This window comes from Gavialis gangeticus, unplaced genomic scaffold (genome assembly GCF_001723915.1).
Source record: "Gavialis gangeticus isolate Ggan-Ray unplaced genomic scaffold, GavGan_comp1, whole genome shotgun sequence".
Lineage (NCBI taxonomy): Eukaryota > Metazoa > Chordata > Crocodylia > Gavialidae > Gavialis > Gavialis gangeticus.
The window spans coordinates 4,680,974-4,708,450 of record NW_017729020.1 but is presented as its reverse complement, the minus strand read 5'-3'; the positions used below and the strand labels follow the sequence as shown (position 1 = coordinate 4,708,450).

General features: G+C 43.8%; 1 protein-coding gene across 1 annotated transcript in view; it reads right to left on the bottom strand.

The window, feature by feature from the left end:
• LOC109295500 (tetraspanin-15-like) overlaps positions 1-27,477 on the bottom strand; it is a 245,193-nt gene that overhangs the window by 74,186 nt on the left and 143,530 nt on the right. The window contains exon 5 of the mRNA XM_019514372.1: positions 687-800. Coding sequence (XP_019369917.1) covers positions 687-800 — 114 coding nt within the window. The remainder of the gene's footprint in view (positions 1-686; positions 801-27,477) is intronic.

Here is a 27,477-nt window from a genome sequence, read left to right as displayed (position 1 = left end):
GAGGTGGGTGGCTCGACACAGGAGCACCCCCTACTGGCCCGCCTCACATGGTGGAAACAGCGGAGGGATACGAATACCCAGCTGTGTTCTTGAGGTGGGATCCCTGCACCCGCCACAAACCCTGTCTGATTCCCTCTCCCCTCCCTGGATATCATATGGCAAACTGATCTGCTTGGAACAAAGAAAAATGCCTTTGTTGAGGTGTTGGGAAGCAAGCATTATAGCATGTATGCAGGCAACACTTGATAACCTGGGGTTAAAATATTAGTTTGGGATGTGGAAGAGCCAGGTTCAAGTGTGTGTTCTGCTTCACTTGGAGTGATCTGGGATAAAAGACTCTGCTTTGAAACACGCAGAGTAGGTACTTGAAACTGTGTATGTGTGCACATCTCCCTCACACACTCTTTTGTTTCATAAATCCATTCCAGAAGTCACTTAAAGTTACAATGTGGAACAAAAAGCTTTCAAATCTCAAAGGTTTTGTTGCAAAACATAACAGATGAATAGATATCAGCAGGGTCCTTCAGAGGGTATGAGATGCAGTGCAGAAGGTTGTTCTGTAGTATCAGCCAGATTGTGAGAAGAGACAGAGGAAGCAGATGCTACATGCTCCTAGCAAGTTATGTGACTGTTTTGTACGATACTCTAATTTCTCATATTAATAATTTTGCCTTTCGCACATTTACCTTTCTGATGCAGCAAGTGTACGGAACCCCACACGCCAGAGGCCCACTGTTGTTGCATGAATGGTACTGATTGACGTTCCAGTCTTTGTATTCATCACCTCCACAGCAGGAGAACTGTAGAAGCAAAGAGAGAAGTATCAAGTGACAAACACATGTATTTATGGTATATGCAGGAATTTTGCAAAATGAACCAAAAAAGGGCTAATGCTGCTGGACACAAATAAACACTGTGGTTCTCCTTAGCTCTCAGACCAAATAGTGCAGCCTTGCTTAACGTCATTGTACATGGATCTCCCCAAGTTATGGCTTGAACAAAGCGACTGTGGACTGCTGACAACACTGTAGGAATCAGGTGCAGCTTTTTTTTCTTGGTTTGGGCAGCACAAAATTTCAAAGGATGGCAGGTTGTTAGTTGTTCATTTGGTCTCAAAATTAAATGTAGCATTTGCTTTTGTAAACCAAAGCAACTTTCTGGATGGCCTGCCCTAGGGATGCGGTAGTACATGGTAGATTCAAGGCAGTGTTGACATGCCTAGAGAACTAACACAGAACAATAGGGCAGTGAGTAACTTCTTTAACGATACACATTTTCAACCCCTGCACACACACTATATATATATATATAATATATAAAAAAATCTAATCCTGATGGGTAGGTCCTGGATTTCAACAGATCATTTATGGAACAGATGTAAGAGCCATACAACACAAATCAACAGGAGGAGGGGTCACTTTGCTATGAACAATCAGGAACATGCAGCTTGTTCAGGGCAGAACAGAGACTTTAAAAGTACCTGCACTTGTGGGTTTTCCTACTTGTTTCTGGATGCTACAGGAGCAAATGTGCTTTTCAGTAAACCTCAGCATACAACTGTCAAAAACTAGCTGGCGGTACCCTAGCTCCTATTTAGAGATTACTTGCAGCAGGCTCCCAGGCACTGCACAGGCACTGAGATTTGCCAAATAACTCCTGCTCACTTCTTTTTTTCTTTTCTTTTTTTAAACAAAAGGGCAATCCTATCTTTGACCATTTGAAACTGGAAGGGTCAGGGGCCATCCCCCCAATAATCAGAATTGCTATCCTGGTTAATCCCATAGGCCATAGAAAAGAACCCTTTGCGAGTAGATCCACACCGCAGAATGGAGGTATAATTATAGCATGTGCTACTGTAATCCAGCTGCCATGGGTAACAAGACCAGTTCTAGCATTTAGAGGGTCTACCACAGGCCAGCAACTAATGTTTACACTACCATTTTCTCACTGTAACTTTTGAGAGGCCTGTGGCCAGGCACAGGAGTATGTCAATGCAGATATAATTTTCTGCACAGATCCACACAACCGGTCACATCGCAAGTAGAAGGGAGACTTTTCCTCCAATAAAGGAAATCAAGTGCTAGTGACCCATTGTCTCTGCCCACTCTGCTCCAGAGCTTGAAAGTGAGATTGTGCAGGATAATTAAGTGAAACAAAACTCGCAATATGATTATGAGCCATTTTGTTCACCCTGCTTTTAAAAATTAAATTAATTCTAAAAATAAATTATTGTGACACGGGCAATGAGAAGGAATTTAGTGCTGGTTAAAGGGACACATCTGAGAATCCCAAGAGCAGCACCAGAGCAGGTTCGCCATACACACACTCCTTCATCAATGTGCTTCCTTTCTAAATTACAAAGACCTTCTCTTTCCCGCAACAACTGATCAGCTTCTATGAGCCGTGCAAAGCTTGGCTTGTAGGGACTAGGACCAGTTTTAGAAATGGGTTTCGTGCTATGGACTACTGTTTTCCCAGATCCTGCTGGCAACAAAAACTGAACAGTGTTGTCCAAAAGAAAAGAGTGCAGAACTGAGCTCCAAGGTATGTGCAGTGCTATTTAGGCTGGTAATCAGCTTCTGGCCAGTTTAGCCCATAACCTGCAGACAGCAGCAGATCAGGCAGCTGCAGGCTGATATAGCAAAGAACAAATATTGGAGCATTGTTTGAAGCACATCTGGGATTCAAACATCAGGTTTGATGCCAGTTTTGTGAACAGCACAGGAGATGTGCACCACAAGCCAAGTTTCTGTGCTATGGGCCCAGTCCTTCAGCCAGTCATTTGTTCTTAATCGGAGTGGACAAATCATAAGGAATGAGTGAGACCAGGAGACACTGCTTATCCTCAACCACCCAGTTCCTGGATACGCTGTGAATGACTGTGGCCTGCTTAATCCAGATATCTTGCCTTCTTGGCAGCTCCTTGAGAACATTGCCTCCAGGGCCCCTGCATTAGTTGGTGTTAGATCTGCCTCTGAGATCAGTACACTCTACACATTTTGCAATCCAAAAGGCGGCAAGGTACCAAGCTCTTCTACGACCGAGACTGCACAATTGTTACTAATTCACACAGAACATTAGAAAGAACTGTACATAGCACCTGACTGCTGTTTTCCCTATAAAAGTCTTCTTTGTCCATTTACGTTCATTTGTTAATTCACCTGCTGTTTCCCAGAGTGGAGTCTTTTTCAGCAGGTCGTTTGCTCATTTTCTAGTGTTAATGAGGCTTTCTTGGAGTGCAGAGTTGTAAGAGAGGCTTATTATTAAACTGCCCTAGGTCTCATTTTTGCTCAGCTGAACTCTGTGCAGGGACTGGGAAATGGGAGGGATCTTGTAACATCTGGACACTCCCCAGATACTAGACCTTGAAGCTTTTCAGGTGAAAGTGCAGCCCCCCTTCAAGGTACATCACAACAGCTCAAAGTAGTGGCTCCTCACAGTGTGTTCCCACCACAGTCTCCAGCAAGCCCCTCTACAAGGGGCTGCAAAGGGACAAGGCAAAGGCTGTTTCACGGACCCTGTATCACAGGGATTCCCAAGGGACCAGTGCTCTGAACTTTACCACACCAGGACAGAATGGCTACAAGAAGAGGCCAGAACAGCGCTAACATGTCCCCAGTATGCACCTCCATTCCCCTCATCCTCACCCTCTTCCCAGGAGAACTCCCCCCCCACCACCTCATTTCCTCATACAAACAGAACAATCATGGCCCTGGAAAGATCAGACTCATTTATCTCTCACTCAGGTTGATTTAATTATAGGTGACAGATCTGTCCTTTTCCTTAAGATCGCAGAGAAGATGTTTGCTTTATTGTCTTTAATGAATGCGTTTCTCCGCTCTATCTGACACTCCGGCTGGCTAATGCCATTCCACAAAATGCTAATCGGACTCTGCTCTCTAATGGGAATTTCTCTTCCCCTGTCAAACTCATTTAGAGATCAAATGTTACAGTTACAAAAGAAGAGGCTTCATTTTTTTTAAACCCACACAATAAAGAAGTTTCACGAACTTCATTTTCTGTTCTCTGCCAAACAAAGCTGGGCTTATTATGCACCAAACCAAAAGATTATGAAACAAACCCATTTCTTTATCTTTTTACCTTTAAAGATGTTTCTATTTGCTGCTGGGGACAGGGGTTAGGAGCAGCAGTCCTGAACTATCCTTAAAAACATAGCTCAAAACAGCAAGACATTATCCCTTCTTTCCCCTCCTACCTAACCAACATTTTCCTAAAAGACTGTTCAAACAAACAATGGCTGTGTACAGAAGTTGCTTTTTTCTGCCATTTAAAGTGCTTTATTGCCATGACTTAACAGAAGTGCATGGCTTTACAGCACTTTAACAATGGGTACAACACTTCAAATTAGCACTTGTTAAATGAGGTATTAAATTTGAAGTGCTGTATTTTACAGCACTTTGGGCACAGACAGAAATGACATTTGTTGTGTGATTGACCCCTTGAAATCACTCTAAAGCACCGCTCAATCAGAAGAGCACAGATGCAGAGCCCTCTGATCGTGTGACAAATTAACCCTCATTGCATGAGGGTTCAAATGAAGCTGCTCTTAAGTGGAGTGACTTAATTAATATCTGTCTGATCTGGCTGCAGCACAGTGTGCTGTAACTGCTATCTCTGGATGGGAGGGGGAGAAGGCAGGGGAGGGAGATCCCTTCTGGACTTTTCTCAGCCCCGCTGGAGCAAGGGGGAGGCCAGTAGATTGGAGCTTCTCACTTTTTGGGGGGCTCCAATCTACCCCCCGCCCCTCCAGTGGTGTTGAGAAAACCCCAGAAGACCTCCCTCCCCTGCCTTCTGCCATTCCCATCCAGAGACAGCAATGGAGTTGGGAGGGCAGGGGTGGAGCCAGGGGAAGACACAGCCTCTCTCTCTGGATTGTCTCCAAATTGGAGCCAATCTTCCACCACCCCAATCCAACAGCTAATGTCTGTTGGATCAGGAAGGATCAGTCTAACTCCTGACACTTTCTATGAGTTGCCATGAGTTAGACCCAGGAGTTGCATTTCTGTCTGCACCCTTCAGTGAGCTACAGTGCGTTAAATAACTTCTGCACACTGGTCCAATTTCTGGTGATTCTGTCAGTAACCCATGGGCTTTGTGAGCTTGGTTAGTGCTCTCTGGCACCACCAGGAGTAGCCCAGGAGCAGTAGCCAAACCTGCAAAAGCCAGAAACCCACCAGTCAACTGATATGGCAGCAATTGTCCAGATGGGACTGGGGTGGGGGAGGGAGGAGAAGGGAGAGTGAACCCTGGCTCCTGGGAGCACAGCTCGTTCTGCAGACACAGAGGCTGGCTCTGGGCTGGGGGCCCCCAGGCCCTGTGGAGCTCCCAGCAGCTGGTGGTGCCCGGTGGGGCTTGAACTCTGGGCTGGGCAGTGCTGGGGGGAAGGGGATGACAGCCACTCATCCCAGCTTTGCTTTCTCTACTGGTCTGCTGCTGTCTCCTGCCATCCAGGCAGCAGCAGGGTACCTCCTGCCTCCTAGCCTGGAAAGTTCAGCGAGGCTTTGAGTTCCCCCCCAACCCACACCAAACACTGCGCTTCTGTCATGTTCAAGAGTGCTGTAACTTTATAGTGCTATAAAAACTACTCTAAATTATAGTGCCGTAAAACATGCGCAGAGCACTTCTGTATCTCAAGAGAGAGTGGAGTTCAGCTTCTACAGCCCATTCAGCTCCTGGCCTCTGCTGAGGTCACAAACCCATTTCAGTAGTGGCAGGGTTGGTGATGGTGCAGGAGTTTTGCACCAGATACGTTTTCACTAGCAACAGGAGCGAGACCAAACTTATAGCAAGAAGATCACCACGCTGGCTGTAATGCTGACCTAATGTAATTGTTTCCACGTACAAAAGCAAATTTTACATTTTCACCAAAAGAAAGCATTTTTGCTTTGGATTAAGCCATGTCACAAACCAAATGGAGAGAACTGTGTATTGGAACAGGCTGAATGTGACTTGAATACAAAAATGGCATCCAAGAGAAGCACCTTTATTCCTCTAGAAAAATGTCACTCAACCTCTTTTAGACTCAAGGCCTCCTCATTGGATTCAGGGCCCCCTGTGGGAAAAATGGTTTCCTTCTTTTTTTGACTACGGAAAAATACTAGAGCAATTCTTCTGTTGCAAAGAACTCAGAAATCCTACAGCAGTTCAGAACGTTTTTGACAGTATGGGTGCCTATTTGAAATCTCTGGGTTTACCTTGCAAAAGTATTTGCACACCTAACATTATTATATTGTGCAGCACCCTTAAAAAGATATTGCATCACTCTGGTTGAGAATCATTGCTCTGGTAGCTTACCATACATAAAGCACAACCATTCATAGCTCTACATAATTTAAGTGGGACCCAGTCTCTCACCCCAATAACTCCAGTGAGAGGAGGAAATCAAGCCCTCTGCCTTCCTTCATGTTTACTATTTCACACATCTGAAATGCTCATAAAAGTTGCACTGTGAATACAGACTCAATTCACACTAACATCTATTTGAATCAAAAAGATTATACATGGGGCCCAAGTCACATCCTCAATTCCAAATGTTGCCACACTTAGGAACAATGCGTGAACCCAGAAGGTCAGGCTTCTCTCACTTACTTTTATAAAAACCTCACATTCTGCAATTTCACTGGACAGGACGCATTAGCTATTTAAGTAGCCCGTGCCATCCGAAACACCACTTTGCTGTTCTGTTTGCATCACATTTTTCACTTCCACAACACGAGAGAAAAAGAAAACCCAAACTACGCCTTACAGCTAATTAACTGTGTAATTTTAAGGCACATGTAAGAACATGTTCTGCCACACAACTGGTGTGTGCACTGGAGACTCCCATCTACAATACGTGACACAGAGGCACATGTTGATGACAGAAGAAATGGCTAAAAGTGCATGTCTTGTGGTGCCACAGACAATATTACATATCAACAAGCAGGAGGTCTGGATTCAAGTTCTCACCAGATCTCTCATTCTCCAAAGCAAAAGGAGTTGTTTCAGGCTCAGTCATTTTTCCAGTGTGCCTCAACCCTGAACACCTCAACTTGTAGCTCAGGTCCCTCAACAACTGTAATAAGGCAGCAGCAGATCTACAATCCTGGTGGAAAACCAGTGTTAAATCCCTCACTGAAACTGTTCTCATTTAGCTAATTTGAGAGTCCCCGCCAAGCCGCCTCTGACAAAACAACACACTGCTCTGGTTTCATAGTCCTAGAGCCAAAAACTGGCCCAGATTTCCAGGGCTGCTGAGTCAGAGAGGTCGTGTAACCTGGTCTTACATACTCATAAGATCAGACTGCTTGGACTCAAAGAGGAGCTTGTGACATTTCAGGCTGGGATTCTCAGAGGAATTTTTAAGACTCATATGCCCAAATGGAGAAAGGAAATGAAACGGCATTGGAGTTTTGATTAGAATTAAGTTCTCTGCTTCAAACACAAACAGAGCAAGTTATTGTGCGTCAAACCCAGCATTGTTCACAAGCAGCTTACTATGAGAGATGCAAGGGCTTATGTTTATTTAGGAAAAAAATCAGAAATAATGATGGGCAAGCAGATTTTTGCACTGATCCCCAGTATATTCCCCAGGAGAACAGGCTGAGGGAACTGCATTCGCATCTTTAAGATGCTTAGCACGCAGGAACATTCGACAAGCAGCAGCCTCCCCAGAGGGGTTTCAGCAGGTCAGCGACAATGATCAACTGCGGCTCAGACCTGGGGACACGTACCCTCTGCAAGCAACAACACTCCTCTTTGCGGAGCAAAGAAACCTCAGCTCTTAAAAGCAAGTGACAGCATATTGCTCTTGCTCCCACTCCACACATTCTGCCTATTCCTAATGTGTTTGCAAGCTGCTAACATGTTCTCTTACCCTGCAAATTTGTGCTTTGTTTTCCTTTTGCACAAAAAAGTATTTATTTAAGTTGGATTCACATTAATCCCACTTCCCTTCCAAAAGCTACTTGCTCCTTCCTTTTCTGAAGAACACGTAGGTTGTGATTACAGGTGCAATGCTCTCACTGGACTCCAAGCATTCCCTACCTTCAGGGAGCTGCAATGCAAGCACGCATCTACCCGCTAACAGAGGCAGCCGCGTAAATTTTAGAACTCGGATTGAATTTTAGCTTGGGTTTGAAACAACCTCTTGAGAAAGTTTGCAAACCAAACTAATCATGCATTCTCCTGCTGCTCAGTTCCCTGTAATTGGCCATGTGGAGATTTCCTATTGCTGCTACAGCTGGATCCAGAAAGGTACAAACCGATACCTACCCAGTCCTACTCTTGCAGGTAAGTGACCGTGGTGGCCACAAGAAGTCAGTCAATACTAAATAATGCATCAAGCTCTCCATTGTTTACTCCTCTGGGCCTTTCAGAGCATCCTGTGTGCTCTACAGGCATCCTGTAAAATCCTGCGGGCAGGGTCAGGGGTGTAGGTTGTAGTCATGTTGGTCTAAGGACAGGCAGACAAGGTTCTTTGGGCAAATCCAATATCTTTTATTAGACCAACCCAAAGAGCTGGAAAAATTCTGGTTTGCAAGCTTTCTGGTACAAATACCCTTCCTCGGGTTTATTGGAGGGGCCTGCATTTTGGAGCACAGGCAGCACCAAGGATGTTGAACTGGACTAGAAGGAGATTTTGGACCATGCTTCTGGGCTTTCTTTGCCCTCTCCCAAACTTTCTGCTTCTGAACCACTCCCCTCCTTCCTGTCCTGCTGCTGGAGAGAATCCTGCACACCAAACAACTACTGGCCATTGCTTCTCCATCATGCTTAGCACTTCCTAATGCAAATAAATCATGGAAGGGGCTGAAAGTGAGGCAGTTCAGTGTTTCCCTGTTCAAGTGAGTTTGAAAACAAGGGATGGAGAAGACTAAAGTTTCAATGATCAGCCACATAAAATAGAGGTGATAGGATCAAGGATTTGGCAAAATCTCAAAAAAAAGCTTTGTGGAATCAAGCCTTTCTGCCTGATGTTTGCCTAACATGGTGGCTCCAAGAGCCTTTATGCAAGGTATATTTTCCTTTCTGTACCATTTGGCATGGATTCCTTAATCAAGGCACTTACTGCCTTATCCAAAATCCTGGTCATGTCCTTGGAGGATGACGTTTCCTTTGGAAGTTACAGGTACATTCACAGTTACTTTTATGCCTGCACTCACTTTTCACACAACACCACAGACTTGAATTTGGGTTTTTAGACGTGAGAAAAGGCTAAACGACGGTTTCCATGTGCTCTTCCCCACTGCAATTTGAAGGAAACCAGCAGAAGTCTGGCTTGAAGGTCTCATTATTGAAAGCAATACCTGTTGAAGACACGTGAGGTACTGTAGATAGACATCAGAGAGTGACATTACAATCCCCTGTTCCAGATGTGCTATTAATGTGTGTTCATTAAGCGAGAAACACAGGCTCAAAAGAAACATGGACTAATGAGCAAGGTGGGTACTTTCATCTATTGTGAAGAAAGTATGTGTTTACAAGCAAAATGATTCTATATCAGCAAGCAGTAGACTTCACTTTTGATTTTCCTTGGTTTAGCAAAGGAATGGAAGAGGAACATTGTGCAAGTGAAACATAATATTCTGAGCTAAGTGGTTTATTGGCTTGAATGTTCCTATTTCTTTTAATGAATTGTTTTCTCAGAAAAAATGCATTCTTAATTGAGAGGAGGAAATGGCTTTGGGGTGGGGGGCTTAAGACTTTCAATGTAATCTGGGCTTCAGAATTACTGAAACACTTCTGAAAACTCCTGTCCTAAAGGAGAAATCAAAGGTTTGATTCCAGTTTGTGTCCCTGAGAGATGTATTACATGACCAAATGGGAAAAGAGAGCATTCTCTGAGCCTCTGTTTGCCCTCTGAAAACAACAAATATATTAATATCTACTTCTCAGGGGAGCTAGGAGGTGCAGGATGATTCAACGGCCATAAGATGCACTGTTAACTTAAACATTTTATTTCACACCAGTTTAAATAAACCAGTGCAAATGTGTGTACACGTTTTGATTTGGCTTAGTTGATTTCTGTTAGAAGCATATTTAAGTGCATACACACGTATTACAATTTCTCAGCTGGTCTAATAAAAGATATCATTTCTGAACCAACTGTTCTAGATTTTTGTATTTCTTTTTTGTCTCAGACCAATGCAGCTACCAAATACACCCCTACACACATTAGACACATTTGATTCAAATGCAGTTAAACAGGCCTAACTGATGCAAGTATGCACAGAAAATATTTTAATAGATGACTGTAAATTGCTTTGAGATGACTCACTAGAAATGTGTTGGATTGAACAGTATTTTTGCTCCAAAAGTGCAATGTCAGAGGATCAATTACAAATGAGTTTCAAGGCAAAAATTACACATGCTGACTCTTAACTTTGAGGCATTAGCAGAGAGTTTTCACCTTTCAAAAATGAATCAGGCTGTTGATTCATGGGGTGAAATCCATTTGAAGACTTGTATATAAGTCATTATGAGGCCCATATTATCACAGTTCCAACCATTATTTTATACAGTTGTCAGGGAAACTAATCAGGATGATTTACTGACACCTAACCAATCGCCTTGGATTATAACTTGTGTTATTTATTGCCTTTAAAATGTATAAAGAGCAATTTTATTATTTCCTCCATTAAAGAAAACAAGAAAGTTCAAAATAGAAGAATGACTTACAATACACGCCACCCTTCGACAACATCATTAAAGTTGGTATTATTCCAAGTTGCATAATATATAATTTACTGCAAAAAGGAACTGATTCTTTGCACTTTTTCCTCCCAGTGATGTCCACTTGATTTTCCAGTAAGGTAGAACAATTTTGGTTCAAGTAATGGAATCAGGTTTCATCATTTAGCAATATTCTGATCTCCATGGCATGGTTACTCTGTTCTCTGTGCCTTTATTTCTGCACTGTGAGTGGAACAAGCATAGCAATACTGACCTTGAGCACAAGCTAACCACATTATTTGTAAAGCACTTTAAGGTGAAAGGGGCTGCATAAACATGGAGTGATATACTACAGTTGACTTTTAATAAATTAAGAGTAAAATTGCAAGCCTTTAGTGTTTTAAAAGCTTGTCAACAATGTTTTGCCATGTCCACTGAATGCTGTGGCATAGTCTGACATTAAAGATATAGCAAATCCCTTCTCCTTCCCTAACTGTTCCACTTTCAAGCTTAGAATGAACAAGTCTTGGATCAGGTACTCCTATTCCTTTGAAGATGCAGGTAATGGGACTGTCTGATCCCACACAGTCTCTCAGGTAATCCTCCAGCTGTGGTGATATTCTAAGAGTTTACACATGCAATGAATGTATCCCTCCATAGATTTGTTCTGCACCAGTTGCTAGCTTGCACAGCATGCCCAGGTAGTTGCAAGAGATGAACTATCACTATCATAAAGAAGGAGGCAGCTTTTTTGGGAAAAAAACCATTTCTTGAGAATTCAACATGTCAGCAGAAGGGCAAGTTCTTCATGGTGATCTACAGGAATGGGGTAGCCAGTTCCCTTCAAACTTTCAAGGGATGCAGGTCTCCATTTGCTTCTAGATCCCTTTGAACATGCTAGCCAAACCCAGCAGAAGTCTACAGAAATAGATTATGGTTTTAAAAGAAACCTTTTCAAACTCTTAAAGAACAAACTCCAAAATCCAAGGATTTTGAAGCATCACAGAATATTCATAGCACCCCTACACCACTCTTACATTTTATCAGAGAATCTGACTATCCTGCAGAGAGACTGTAATGGCGTATTACATTCCATGAGAGAAAACCTTTATAAGAATGTAAGGAGGCTAACTCTCCCAAATTCTGATTGGCGAATGCAGTCAAAATACAAAGGAATGGGTGCATTCTTCACAGCCAAGACGGAACTGCCTTGTGATACAAGAGTCTGGTATTCTCTGAATACTCTGTGTGGCAGGGCTCTACTTGTGCCTGCCACTTTAAGGGCCTCAGCCAAGCAGCCAGCAGGTGCCTGATTAAGGCAGCCATTTTAGATTCTGGGCTGCCTATATAAGCAGGACATTTTGCTGCTGGTAGGTCAGGCAACAACATTGCCTGGCTGTGAGGCTTCACGGAACCCCCTGGAGGTAAGGGAGGAGCTGTAGAGTATGGTTTAGGAGGCTCCTGGGCATGACCTAAAACTGCACCCTGCTGAGAGTGGGTGGCCTGGTGGGGCTCCCCATCTAGCTACAGTGCTAGGTTCCCCACTTGCCTTTGGGATGCCCCCCACCTGACTCACCTGCCACACCTTGTTATTAATTAATGATTTTAATTAGGTGGGAGGCTGCCCATTTACTGCCCTGATGCCAGGGGGTGCTATCTGCAGCTCTGTACCTACCCTACACTGCAGCCTATGCCTCGCAGATGGCATTCAGATGTTACAATACTGCCAGCCTACAGCTGGAGCAAGCTTAGGCCATGCTGTCAGGCCTCAGTCACATGCAGATTCATACCACCCGCCTCTCACTGCAGCCTCACACACTCCACCCTCTCTCACAGGGTCTCTTTCATGCACCACCAACTTATGCTGTCTTGCTCCCTCTTGGAGCAGGCCCCCTTTGGCCATAGGCTTAGCTAGTCCATTCCTTGGGTGGCAGATGTACCATCTGTTAGGCCTCTCCTGCAACCCTCACCAGGGTAGTGGCCAGCCAATTACCCGACCAGGTCTAAGCTTACTTTGGCCCCTTCCGGGGGCAACACAATGTGTATATAAACATACTGGGCCCTCGGCCCTCTGGTTCTTCTCCCCCTTCTCTCGGGGCTACTCATCTCTGCCCCCTCACATGGGGCCATGGGGCTTTTATCCCCTGTGGGCTCAGGTGGCCGTAGCCATACCTGACCCCCTTTACTCGGGTGTTACCCAACCCACCCAAAGGTGAAGGCTGGGGTTAATGCACCCCTACTTGTCTTGCACCGGGGTGGTAACTGGCCTGGCATTTCCTGGGGGCTCCTGCACCACTGAGAGCCCCACCGGGCCACCCACTCCTGGCAGGGTGCAGTTTTAGGTCATGCCCAGGACCAGGAGCCTCTTGACCACCCCCTACAGCTCCTCCCTTACCTCTAGGGGGTTCCATGAAGCCTCGCAGCCAGGCGATGTTGTCTGGCCTGCCAGCAGCAAAATGCCCTCCTTATATAGGCAGACATGGATCTAAAATGGCTGCTGTAATCAGGCACCTGCTGGATGCTTGGCTCAGGTCCTTAAAGTGGCAGGCACAAACAGTGCCCTGCCATGCTCTGGTTTCTCTTCATTGCGTATAAATTTTTCCCTTTTGATACAGGAGTCCAAAAATGCAAGGATGACTGTGCCTGGAGTTCAGACCAGGGACAGCTCCTGAGCTGCTGTATGCATCTTGAATTTCTTATGCATTCATCTTTCTGTCTGATGACACCAGATATACAGTAATGGTTGAATAGGGGCCTTTCAGAGACCTATACAGATGCATATAAACTGGTCTCAGATGTCAAGACTAATGCAGATGCTATAGGCCTTCCAAGCAGTGCCTGGAAATCTAAGCTGCCTAAAATGCTCCTGGAGTGGAGTCTTAAAAAGCAGGCAGATTGCTGAGGAGAGGAAGAGAAAGGCAGGGTAGCCAGAAATGCAGGGAACTCTTATGAGGATGTAGTTTTGTATACAGATTTTAAAATGCTCCTTCAAACTATGCAGCAGTAGTGCTCTGGAATTTGAGCACATGCTGTTATGCTACCTGAAATTTTCTATCTCCTATCAAGGCAGAAATGTCAATGTCATGAAATCATTCTCTCTCTGAACTATGGCATCTATAGACTAAAGTTTGAGGTGCTACTGGCAGGCAAGACATATATTTGCATTGCATTAATACACAGTTACTGTATGTATTTCATGTAGGCAGGTCACCAGTTCTAACTGACCTAAAATGATCTCTCCCATCTAAAAAAGCAACAGTAGTGGGAAGTGAAAGATATCCAGTGGATGCCTCTCTGCTGCATTGCAAGAAAACAGTTTTTAGGAAATGATTAAAGAGGGTCTTAAAGGCCTTTTCTTCTTTCAGCTTTAACTATACATGGGCTCATCAACAGGAAAAAAAATCCTAAAGGAATAGCAGAAAACATCCTTTACTGAGTATAAGAAAGTGGCCTAATTCACATACTACAGTTTCAGCTACAGACAGCAATTTAAGGTAGCTAGAATGATACACTAACCCAATCTAGTACATGGCACTGCTTTAAAGTAGTAAAATCATAAAGGGGATCAAGCTCAAGGTAGAGGAGAAGAGAATAAAGAACAGAACTGGAAGTTTTGTAAGTGAAGAGTTTGAGGGATGGAGCTGTCACGCTCTCCTAGATGCAACAGAATGAACCCAAAAAACAAGAGCACATGGTCAGCAGGCATGATGGAGGATGGGGAGAAAAGACCCAAGAGCCCCAGAAAAATGCCAGAGCAGTGTTGACACCTTGGCTTACTGGGGCTTGCTTTGTTCTTGGACTGGTGGAATGAAGAAAACCAAGTCAAACCTGGTCAAGAAAGGCAGCTAATCGAGTCAGATTAAGGTACTAGTTTCCTGCACTGCCTGACTGGAACAATAAAGATGTATTTCTTAGATTCAGGGCTTGATCTTCAGAATGAGCGCAGACCTCTGCTAAGGCTCAGCTATGCTACAGCAACAGCCTTTTATTAGCACTGGATTGTCCAAGGCTGGCCTCCAATTCAAGTGGAGGAAATAAAACATTAGGCAAAGGGTTTTATTCCTAAGTTTGACAAAGGCATGGAAAGTGCATTGCACTTGGCGCATAAGAATCCCTTTCATCCATGGGCCAGAACATGTATTTCAATTATTAATCTTCATATCCGCATCCTTCAACTGCCATCGAGCACTCCATAGGATACAAAAAAGACCCTGCTTTTCCTGGATAACTCTTTGCTTGTCCTGTAAATTGTTAAGGCCCATAAGATTTCCATCTCCAAGAATTGTTTGATGGACAAAATCTTTTTGTTGACCCTCCGTACATACCATCCAGTTGCCCAACGGCACACATGCTGTGCAGATGCTTTGGTTTCATTCTTAATGAACTCAAGTGGAGGTTCATGCTTAAACTCTTAACACAGCTCCAAGTTGTGTAGGAAAGAAGATTGGAAAAAAGGTCTGCTGGCCAATCTCAGCTGTCCTTTAAATTAAAGTTATTTCATACCTAGCATTTTCCCAAGGCAAATCCTTGAAAGACCTTCAGACATTTATCCCTCTGGCAGTTTTCCAGATCTCACCTACATATTTTCAAGGGAAAACAATGCTGGGGTTGAGGATTTGTGGACGGGCTTTAAAAAACAGATTTATTGATCAGATCTCATTTGAACTCATGAATGCAGCTGCCACCTTGATGCTGTTAAGGACATTAATGAATTATGCCACAACAGCTGAGTGGTGAGTTAGGGCAGGAGTCATTTTTCAGATGGGAAATTTGTACAAGGATGGTGTAATGGCCTGATTTTCTAGAGCTGCTCAAAACCTGCTCAAATGAGGCAAGCTTTTGACTGTTAAGCTCTAGATACCTTTAAAAGGAAAGCACCAAAAAGGAAAAAAAGATATGAAAAGCAACAGGAGAAACACAGGGAGATAGGAATTATTAATTACATCTCATCTAACTTGCTATGGGAAAGAAAAATCTGAAGACAGTATTATTATTTCTGATACTACTCCAGAATGGAGATCCCACAGCCTATCACAAAGAATAGTAGCTTCATGCAATAAGGGAGACAAAATCTCTAACAGAAATAGGCTTATTTGGGAAGATGCTGTTCAAAAGCAACACCCACCCAAAATTATACAAATAAGTTGCTGTATTAGAAAGGCACAGAGGTAACTGTAGGAGTCTGAGCTGTCTGAAGTCTGCCCCACCCTTCTGCCTGTATAGGAAAGGCAATACAATGTCTTAATAATGTCTTAAATTAGATTTGCAGAGGGATGGAGAACAAAGCCCTGAGGTACATGGGGAAGAGGGGGACCTGGAGGAAGCAGAAGCAGGAGGGGCAACAGGGGAGGCCTCGTTTTTCCTGAGAAAGTAGGGCAATCGGCTAGTCACCTCAGGTACATGAATGCACAGAGCCTGGGAAACAAGCAGGCTTGTTTGGAATTGGACTTGTTTGCAACTGGAAGTTGTCGCACAGTCCTGGCACTATTATGTGACTGGAATAACAGAGATGTGGTGGGAGCTTGCATGACTGGAGCACAGTCATGGATGGGTACAAACTGTTCAGGAAGGGGAGAAGAGGAGGAGGAATTGTGTTGGATGTAAAAGAGCTCTATGATTGCTCACAGCTCCAGTATGAAACTGGAGATACCCCTGTTAAAAGTCTCTGGGTTCGGGTCAGAAGGGACAGCAACAAGAGTGATGCCATGCCACATGTCTGCTATCGACCACCGGACCAGGAGGATGAGGTATATGAGGCCTTCTTCAGACAACTAGCAGAAGTTTCCTGGTCACAAGCCCTGGTTCTCATGGGGGACTTCAATCACCCTGACATCTGCTGGAAGGGCAACCCAGCAGTGAACAGGTAAGCCAGGAAGTTTTTTGGAGTGTTGGGGACAGCTTCCTGGTGCAAGTGCCAGAGAGGACAACCAGGGGCCATGCCCTTCTTGACCTGCTGCTCACAAACAGGGATGATTTGGTGGGGAATGTAGTAGAGGATGGCAACTTGGGCAGCAGTGACCACAAGATGATTGAGTTCAGGATCCTGAGGAAAGGAAGGATGGAGAGCAGCAGAGTAAGGACCCCAAACTTCAGAAAAACAGACTTTGACTCTTTCAGGGAACTGATGGGCAGGATCTCCTGGGAAGCCAGTCTGTGGGGGAGAGGACTCCAGAAGAGCTGGCTGTACTTGAAAGAAACCTTACTGAGGGTTCAGGAGCAAAGCATCCTGATGTGCAGGAAGAATAGCAAATATGGCAGGTGACCAGCTTGGCTTAGCAAAGAGCTCTTCAGTGAGCTTAAACATAAAAAGGAAGCTTACAAGCAGTGGAAGCTTGGACAAACAACTTGGGAGGGGTATAAGAGCGCATTGCTTGGGCATGAAGTCAGGAAAGCCAACGTGCAATTGGAATGGCAGCTAACAAGGGACGTGAAAGGTAGCAAGAAGGGTTTCTACAAGTATGTTAGGGACAGTGTGGGCCCCTTACTGAATGGGGGAAACAACTTAGTAACAGATGAGGAGGAAAAGGCTGATGTACTCAATGCCATTTTACCTTGGTCTTCACAGCTGAGGTCAGCTCCCAGACTACTGCACTGGGCAGCACAGTTTGGGGAGAAGGTGAGCTGAGCAGCCCTCAGTGGTGAAAGAACAGGTTAGGGACTATTTAGAAAAGCTGGACGTATCCAAGTCCATGGGGCTGGATGCAGTGCATCTGAGGGTGCTGTGGGAGTTGGCCAGTGTGATTGCAGAGCCACTGGCCATTATCTTTGAGAACTCGTGGCAATCAGGGAAGGTCCCGGACTATTGGAAAATGGCAAATATAGTGCCCATCTTTAAGAAAGGAAAGAAGGAGGATCCAGGGAACTACAGACCAGTCAGCCTCACCTCAGTCCCCGGAAAAATCAGATCTTCAAGTTATCCATTTCTAAGCACCCGGAGGAGAAGAAAGTGATCAGGAACAATCAGCATGGATTCACCAAGGGCAAGTCATGCCTGTCCAACCTGACTGCCTTCTATAACAAGATAACTGGCTCTGTGGATGCAGGGAAGGCAGTGGACACGATGCACTTTGACTCTGATAGCAGCCTTTAATTCCCTGCAGGGAGGTTCCAAAGAGGACGGAGCTGGACTGTTCTCAGTGGGGGCAGAAGACAGAACAAGGAGCAATGGGCTCAAGTTGCACCAAGGCAGGTTTAGGTTGGATATTAGGAAAAACTCTCTCCTTAGGAGGGCGGTGAAGCACTGGAACAAGTTACCTAGAGAGATGGTGGAATCTCCATCCTTGGAGGTTTTTAAGGCCCAGCTCAACAAAGCCCCGGCTGGAATGTCATAGTTAGGGATGGTCCTGCTTTGAGCCAGGGTGGGACCAGACCACCCCCCACCCCAAGGTGCCTTCCAACTCTCATTTTCTATGATTCTAATACTTAAGAAGCAACTTCCTACTTGAATATGAAATTCTGGAATAGTTTGATTTCCTGCATTAGAAGATCAGTATTGTGGAAACCAGATACAGTTCAACAAGTCCTAAGAATCAACAGTTATGGTATTCATATACTAAACATCAAAAGGGTATTTTATGCAATCAAGGTGAACTGCTGGTCAATCATTAATATAATTCTTAAACCACAATTCACATAAATAGCACCATATACTGAACTGTAAGTTCAGGCAAAATAAATTAGGTAACAACCATCACTATAACTGAAATTAATATCAAGGGTCTCAACCAATAAAATGTATCAAAATAAAAGTTAGATGGGATAATATACTTTACAACATGTAAATTTACATACTATTAAAAACAATCAAGTGATTCCCTTATGGTAGGTGTTAAGCTTACATTTTTTGTTTGCTTCTCTCCCAGACACCTAAGGAAGGGTACTGTGATGCCCAAAAGCTTGCCCATATCTATCCCAACCATGCAGCTGGTCCAATAAAAGATATCAACGACAAGAATTCTTGCCCCTCGCATGACAGAAAATGAACATTCTAGTTAGTCTTATAAATGCCAAGGACAAAAGTAATGATCAAAGTTCAGGGTTCTACAATATTAATATACATAAGCCTAACTGAAAATTAACAAAGTACCTTAGGTTACAACCACTGCCTACAATGCAATGGAAAAAATGCACATGGAGAGAGGAAGGCCCTGATTTTGTGAAGAAGATATTGTTTAAAATGGGGGAAAGGAAGACAGCTGTTCAATCAAGCAACATCCAAGCTGAAATTGGGTAACTCAAGCAGCATTCAGAAAGGCTCCAATACAGGGAGGTATTTATGCAGTGCAAATTAGTTTGCACAGGAGAGAGCTCTCACTGGGATGATCAAAGCCACACCTATCAATAAGTTGTAAATGCTAGCAAATTTAGAAACAGAAAAACAAAGCCCAGAGTTTCTCAATAATTATGATGAAGGCAAACCAGTAACAATTTACATTAGCGACAGTGAGAATGTGAATTAAAATGTGTATATTCTCTCTCCTGCCCACGGTGAGTGTGACTGCTGCTCTTGGAAACACAGAAAATACAGAATATAAATTCAGTGCAGGAAAGTATTTTAGTGTTTGTGACACACAGGAAGATCAAAGGCTAGCAGTTAAGGGTCCTGCCTCAGGTTCAAATTCAAGCTGGACAGTAACCAGCTGTAGAGTTGTTACACATTTTCAAGCACTAAGCTTGTAGCTGGCTGGCTTTTCTTCTAGCTGGATAGGCATTTTTATGAAGTGATAAATTACTTTGCACATGTGACCAGTCTAAATTTATTACATAATTAGCTAGTGAATTACCTGATAATTACTGTGCATGTGTGCCCTGTCTAAATTTATTGTTCAATTATTGTTGATTGTGTAATATATGTAACGTGTTTTTTTTACCTAAGGCTATTTACCTATCACTTACACCCACAGTGCAGCTGTTATAAGAAGGCAACAGTTAGATCAATCCTTTTGTTCCACTCAACACCACCCTTACATTTAAGCAGGCTGAAGAAAGTCCCAGTTTTCCCCAGCCTCGCTGTTCTGTTCCCATTCACAGCCCCTCTTCTGCAACTGTGCTTTCCCTGTCCTGTTACCATATGCATGCTCACATTTGAAGTACATGGGACTGATGGAGGAGGCTGTTGAGCCGCTCTAGAAAGCGGTAGGCAGAATATTATCTCTTTCTCCACCTTGTTTCCTGGGTTGATTCAGATCTAGGAGATTTATTAACACATTGGCTGAGCAATATGATCCTGGGTTTCTAGTCCTGTCACCTGTTTTTGGGACCATGCCCTTTCTCCTGGCATAGCCTCAAGGCCTAGTCATGCCCAGTCTAGTCATTAAGCCTCATCTGCTTAGAAGTAGGTGAAGCATAACTCTGGGCTTTGGAATTGACATGGTAGCAAGAAGCCACTTAAACTTCTTGCAGTAGGGGCAGGTAGCCAGGAAGTTGTTATCCTTCACTTTACAGTGGCCTACATTTTGTGCACTAGCCTGGTGGATCCCCAACCTCTTTGACTTTGTCTCATGTATGTGCAGATTGTATGTGCTTCCCCCAAAATGATGGCCCTGGCAATACTCAGAGCACTGCAGCCTAGAAACATGCTGGGTGGTGAGCATTTGTACAGCTGTTTGAAAGAGTGAGCTGAGCAATGCAGGATGGGCATACAGACCACATGGAAGCAAAAGCATATGTATAAAATAAGAGAGGAACAGTGGATATACAGTGGACAAGTCAGGTAAAAGGGCTAGATCATTCAGGTCCCAGCATTTGTGTTATTGTATTGGAGGACTCTCTTTAGCACTTTCCTTGCTGAAGTGGACATGTAAGAGCACAGCCCAAAATGTAATTTATACCTTATTCACAGTTGCACATGCAAGCCTGAGTTCAACAGGCTCACATGCATTTGGACAAGCATTTTCCCACCATCCATGTTCACATATGGTAACACATGACAAGCCTGCCTTCCAGCTAAACCTTGACAATGTACTTGCTGGGTACTGGTTCTTACACAGCGTGCTGGTCTCAGCTGAAAAAGCTTCCCTGCTTATGGCTTAAAAAAACTCTTAAGTAAAGTAGGTGATATGCCTTTACAGACAAAGACACAAACAATATCTCCTCATTACAGTTGCCTCTGCTTGGAAACAAGTAGAAGAATCAGGAACAAAAGAAATTGGGTGCCAATACATTAGGTATAAACCTTATAGTGCAATTTTTGCTCCTAGGAGAAAAAAAAATTAAAACTACTCAAGTGCAGTCTTTTCTCTCTCTCCTCCTGAGTAGGGTCTTCCCTGATATTAGCTGAAATCAGGATTGTAAAATACACACAAAAATTTAATGACTGCTTTTGTATAACCCCCAAAGCTCTATGAACACAGGACTCAGGATTTATGGAACAAAGATGTGGATTCTAATTTGTCTACTATATTTCCGCGCTCCAAGGAGAGATTCTGATTTTCTTCCAAACAGAGAAATTCTCAGTGGAATCTTTCAGCAATATTTATTTCCCAAGAGTAGTTTGGAATGGTCTCTCTCCTAATTCAGCTGTCCCTGGTGTCATTCTGCATGATAGCACTCGTTACCTCCCAGTGTCTGATCTTCAGCAAAGCTTTCTCTTTCGCAGGGCAGACAAGGTTCTTTGGGTAAATCTGATATCTTTTATTAGACCAACTCAAATAGTTGGAAAAAAACTTCTTTGCAAGATTTTGGGTATAAATATCCTTCATCAAGCTGAGGAAGCATCTGTAGTTAGTGTGTGCTCTTCTCAAGGCATTTTTCAGTAGGATTTTGGACCCAGCATCTAAACCATGGGTGGCCAACCCACAGCACGCATTGCACAAATGGCACAAGCAGCTGCTGCAGGAACCACACAGCAGAGTCGAGAGGGAGAGAGAAGGGCACTCTGTCCAAATTTGCAGATGATACGAAATTATGGGGTTAAGTTAACACACCAGAGGGTAGGGAATGAATCCAGGCAGATCTGGACAGGTTGGAAATTGGAAAGAACAGAATAGGATGCAGTTCAACAAAGACAAGTGCAAAGTGCTGCACCTAGGGAGAAGGAATCACCAACACACTTACAGGCTGGGGGGATGACCTCAGCAGCACAGCATTGGAAAGGGATCTCGGAGTCATAGCTGGCTCCAAGATGAACATTAATTATGACTGTGATGAAGTGATCAGTAAAGCTAACCGTACCTTATCATGCATTAGCAGGTGCATGACAAACAGGTCCAGGGAGATGATACTTCCCCGCTATGCAGCATTGGTCAGGCCACAGTTGGAGTATTGTGTCCAGTTTTGGGCACCGCACTTCAAGAGGGATTTGGACAACCTCGAGGGGGTTCAGAGGAGGGCCACTCGTATGGTTAGGGGCCTGAATGCAAAGCCCTACGAGGAGAGACTGAGGGACCTGGATCTCTTTAGCCTCTGCAAGACTACGCTGAGAAGTGATCTTGTGGCCACTTACAAATTCATCAGGGGTTGGGGTGGGGAGGGGCAGCAAGGAATAGGAGATGCTCTGCTTACCAGGGCACCCCTTGGCATAACTAGGAAGAACGGCCACAAACTGATGGACAGCATATTTAGGTTAGACACCATGAATAACTTCTTTATGGTAAGGGTGGCCAAAATTTGGAATGGGCTTCCAAGGGAGGTGGTGCTCTCCCCTACCTTAGGGGTCTTTAAGAGGAAGTTAGACATGCACCCAGCTGGGGTAATCTAACCCCAGCACTCTCTTCTGCCCAGGGCAGGGGGTCAGACTTGATGATCTACTGCAGTCCCTTCCATCCCAAACATTTATGAATCTAGGGAATAGAGCAAGGAGCAGAAAGCAGTGTAGCAGATTGGGCAGGGGGAAGGGGATCAGAGTGGCACTTTGGGGGGTGGGGCAGGACACAGGGATTATCTTGTGGCATACCTGCCAAAGAAGGTTGGCCCTCACTGGTCTAAACCCTGAAGTTTGTTGTCTGTAGAGGACATAGTGTTAAAGAAAAATTAGTCTCTCAGGAGAGACATATCAAATAATTGTTTGTGTCTTGCTTGAAGTGGATCGGCATTTACATGGTTCCAATCAGGGCTACTCAGGGCTGGGAACTTAATGGACTTGAAAAGAAATGACTGACACTTATTCGGGTGCTGGTATCCCTTTTTATACCTCATTTTATACACCATTCACTTGCCTTGATCTAACCCCAGAAGAGCTTGATATCATTCTATGACACTTTCCTGCATAACATCAAATGTTTGGGGGCTGACATATTTGGTTTCAGATGCTGAACTTCTCAGTTGGAGAGGCCAGATGCCATTTCATGAGCCATTCCTCCCAGTCTATTCAAGCTTCAAAGTTCATCTTTCCACCTGTTCAAGTTTTTTTTACTGGAATCCAACTCATTTGCCTCTGTCAGTTAAAATGTATAATACCAACAGAACTATTTAACTCAGTTTCTGGATAGTGGTTTCAAGTAGCACTAATGGTATCATATTTAGCTGTAACTTTGTGAAACTTCATATAAGTAACCACCAGTTTGAAAGTTTATACATTCTTTCTCTTCCATTTTGCTTTGAGTTACCCCATCTTGCCTTTAAATATAAGTAAGTCCCATTCAATCTGATTCTAATTTCCAACAGCTTCCAGTTTTATTTCAGCACTATGATGTGGTACAGACATTCGATAACGCGTTCTAACATAAAATGCTTTAGTCTAATACCACATCAACTGGGGGTAAGCCTAGGGCACCTACACATATGCCAGCGTATGCTAATGAGCATGTTTGGAGGAGACTCAATTAATCGAGTGTGCTGGAGCATATTAATTAGTGCACTCCAGGAGCCTCTGTGTCACGCATATTCAGCATCCCTGCACTTCAAAATGGTGGTGGGGGCACTTTAACTAAAGCTGAATACACACAGTGCTGTGGGCATTTTAATTAGAGCAGCTCTTGGAGCCGTTCTAATTAAAGTGCATCCCCCCACCACCCCAGAGAATGTATAAAGATGCTCTTAGAGCAGGATCTGTGATTTTTAAGGTGCTTTAAATGCTATAACATCTGTTCTGTTCTGTTACAGCTTAAAAGAGCTTTCTGCACCCTTAACGCATGTTAAATGTAACATCTGTAGCTAGCCTAAGATGCTAACTCCAAGTAAACTATTCTAGACATTACCCCACACAACTGCAAAAACACATTAGCAACAAAAAGAAGAACTGTTTCTGATTAATCCTAGCTCTTTGATATTACATTCACTATTACTATTCATTCATGTATAAAATAGCAACCATCATAAGTACTGTAACTTGCATATTAGTCCTTAACTAGTAAGAACAGGTCACTAAAAATATGTGTAAAAATAAGTATAATAAATATGTGTAAAAATAAGTGTAATAACATTTAGCTACGCTTTCTTGCGCAGTTACGTGCCTTGTTACAAGAAAGGAATTTGTAACTATTGTCTTTATTCTTAACAGGAACTTTGTAGAAATTGTTGATTCTTTATTTCTAAGAAGGAAGAGACATTTAGGTGAGTATTTTACTCTTGTAGCTTTGAAAGGAAAACTGTTGTGTCATTTGCATTCTTGCACATGTGTCTGCAGGTGGTTAGATTACAGGAATGGTACCGGATGCTCTTGTTTATTTAGGATCTGGAAACTTCCCCCCAAACGAATCTGTTTAGTTTCAAGGCTAGAAGTTTGTGCTAACTTTTGTTAAGCATTATTTGTGACCTCTCCAAGTGTATTTTTAACTACCCGAAACAGGATGTCTCATTTGTATTGGAAAAAAGAGCAGCCAGGAGTATTGCATCCTCCTAGTGAATTTTGGTGCAACCTTTTCAAAGATTAAAATCCATTTTGAGTCTCTACCCTATTGTGAGACCTTTGGTAGATTACATCTCTTTCCCCAGTTTGATTAATTCCTTTGTTCAAGAACACAACAACCCCATGTATCAAAATAAAATTTAAGTGAAGAAAGGGGAAGGAAAGACAAATATGTTGTCTTTTCAGTCTTCACTTTGAAGTAACTGGAATGTAATTTGCCTGTTCTCCCTTCTAATATTATATCTCTTCTGCTGAAAGCAACAGACCAAATTCGCATAGTTATAAAACTCAAACTCATGATTAAAGAAGAAGAAAAGACCCCCCCCCCCCCAAGAGGTCATAACATTAAAAGTTCACCTGAAAGGGACAAATCTTTCCTTTTGGTTTAGTAGCAGCATAAGTATTTAAATCTAGCCTTTATTTAATGAAATTAAAATTAGGTTTTTTGTGGGTTTGTTTTTATTAAAAGAACCCCAAAATTGAACACTCAAGGAGCAAAACCGATCCCTGCAGGTACTACCCAGTGGTTGGTATCTGCAATTAGCACCATTGTCTAAACAGACCTGAAAGGCTTTTTATAAGTTTGTCCAGTCTGAGGCAGAACCAGATGCCATCTCCGAGCTTTTTGCCTTAATCACAAGATCCAATGAGCTTTAGACTATTTTGAATTTGGAACTGGGGAAAAGGGGTCTGACAGTCATTTATCCAACGAGCAAGTACAGCACTGACACAGATGTCCTAAGTCTAGACAGATATTACTTTTAGAAACTACCAGATAGCAGAGCCTTCTGACTTGCAGTTCTGCTCCACAAAGCCATGGCATTTGTGGCCATGCTGGCCATACTCTTTCCTGTGCTGAAATACAGTACCGGAAGCCAGTCTTAGCTTCTCCCTAGCCCCGCCACTAGCAGTGGCAACAACAGTGTCTCAGCTAGAAGTCACTCATACAAAGCAGCAGTTCATTTTCCTTTGCTCATTCCTTTCTTTCTTACCAGCAAAGACAATACTGTAGATGAGTATTATGACTGAAACATCTGTCTGAGTGCAACTAAAATACCCATCCATCATCAGCATGTTCCAGTTTAGGTATCCATTGGATGTCTTTTAGCCACATTATCACATGACTTCCTATAAGCTATTGTACTGGGGGGCATCATAAGCTGCTTTAAAAATGTGAGGACAGGTACCCATGAGAGCTGAATCACAGATTCATAGAAAATTTGGGTTGGAAGGAACCTCAGGAGGTTATCTAGTCTGGCATCTTGCTCAAAGCAGAACCAACCTCAACTAGATCATTCCAGCCAGAGCTTTGTCTAGCCGGGTCTTAAACACCTCCAAGGATGGAGAATCTATAACCTCTCTGTGTAACAATTCCAGTGCTTAACCACTGAAAAAGTTTTTCCTAAGATCCAACCTAAACTTCCCTTACTGCAACTTGAGACCATTGCTCCTTGTTCTGTCATCTGTCACCACTGAGAACAGTCTACCTCCATCCTCTTTTGAACATCCCTTTGGGTAGTTAAAGGCTGCTATTAAATCCCCACCTCAGTCTTCTATTCTGCAGGCTAAATGAGATCAGTTCCCTCAGCCTCTCCTCAGAAGTCATGTGTCCTAGCTCCTAAAACATTTCCATTGCCCTCCACTGGATTCTCTCCAGTTTGTCTAAAACTGAACACAATACTCCAGATGCAGCCTCACTAGTGCAGAATAGAGGGAAAGAATCACTTCCCTTGATCCGCTAGCAACACTCCTACCAATGCAGCTCAGTATGCTGTTAGCTTTCTTGGTAACAAGGGCACATTGTTGACTCATATTCAGTTATTGTCCACTGTAGCCCCCAGGTCCTTTTCTGCAGAGCTGCTGCTTAGTCAGTCAGTCCCCAGCCTGCACCGGTATATGGGACTCTTCTGTCCCAAGTGCAGGACTTTGCACTTTCATAGATTTCATATATTTCATAGACATGAGGGCTGGAAGGGACCTCGAAAGATCATCGAGTCCAGCCCCCTGCCTGAGGCGCAGGAAGTCAGCTGAGGTCATAGGATCCCAGCAAGATAAGCATCCAAATTTATCTTGAAGGTGTTCAAAGTAGGTGCTTGAACCACCTCCAGTGGCAGGCTGTTCCAGACCTTGGGGGCTCCTACAGTAAAGAAATTCTTCCTTATGTCCAGCCTGAAATGGTCTTGCAGTAGTTTATAACTGTTCAACCTCGTCATCCTTGGGGGCACTCTGGTGAAAAAATGTTCCCCCAGATCCTGGTGAACACCCCTGAAAACTTGTAGGTGGCCATCAGATCATGCTTTTCCAGGCTAAAGAGCCCCATAGCTCTCATCCTGTCATCGTAAGGTCTGTTTTTCTGACTTCTGATCATGCGCGTGGCTCTTCTCTGGACTCTCTCAAGCTTCTCCACATCCTTTTTGAATTGTGGGGCCCAAAACTGGACGCAGTACTCCAGCTGTGACCTCACCAAGGCCAAGTACAATGGGAGAATGACGTCCTGGGATTTGCTTGAGAAGCATCTATTGATGCAAACCAGCATTTTGCTCACTTTACTAGCCACAGCATCACACTGAAGGCTCATGTTCATCTTGTGGTCAATCATGACCCCCAAGTCTCTTTCTTCCGTAGTGCTAGCCAGTGTAGCACTGCCAAACCTATAAGGATGCTAGAGACTTTTCCTCCCAAGGTGGAGAACCTTGCATTTTTCAGTGTTAAACACCATCAGGTTCTCGTCTACCCATTTCCTGATCCTGTCAAGGGAGACAGCCTGGATCACCCTCCTGTCTTCAGGTGTAGATGCTTTACCCCAGAATTTGGTGTCATCGGCAGACTTGGCCAGTCTGCTTCTGACTCCAATGTCCACATCATTAATGAAGATATTGAACAATATGGATCCAAGGACAGCGCCTTGGGGGACCCCATTGGTCACAGGGCAACATGATGATTGACTTTCATCAACCACCACCTTCTGGGTCCGACCACGGAGCCAATTTCCCAGCCAGAGGATTGTGGTGGACCCA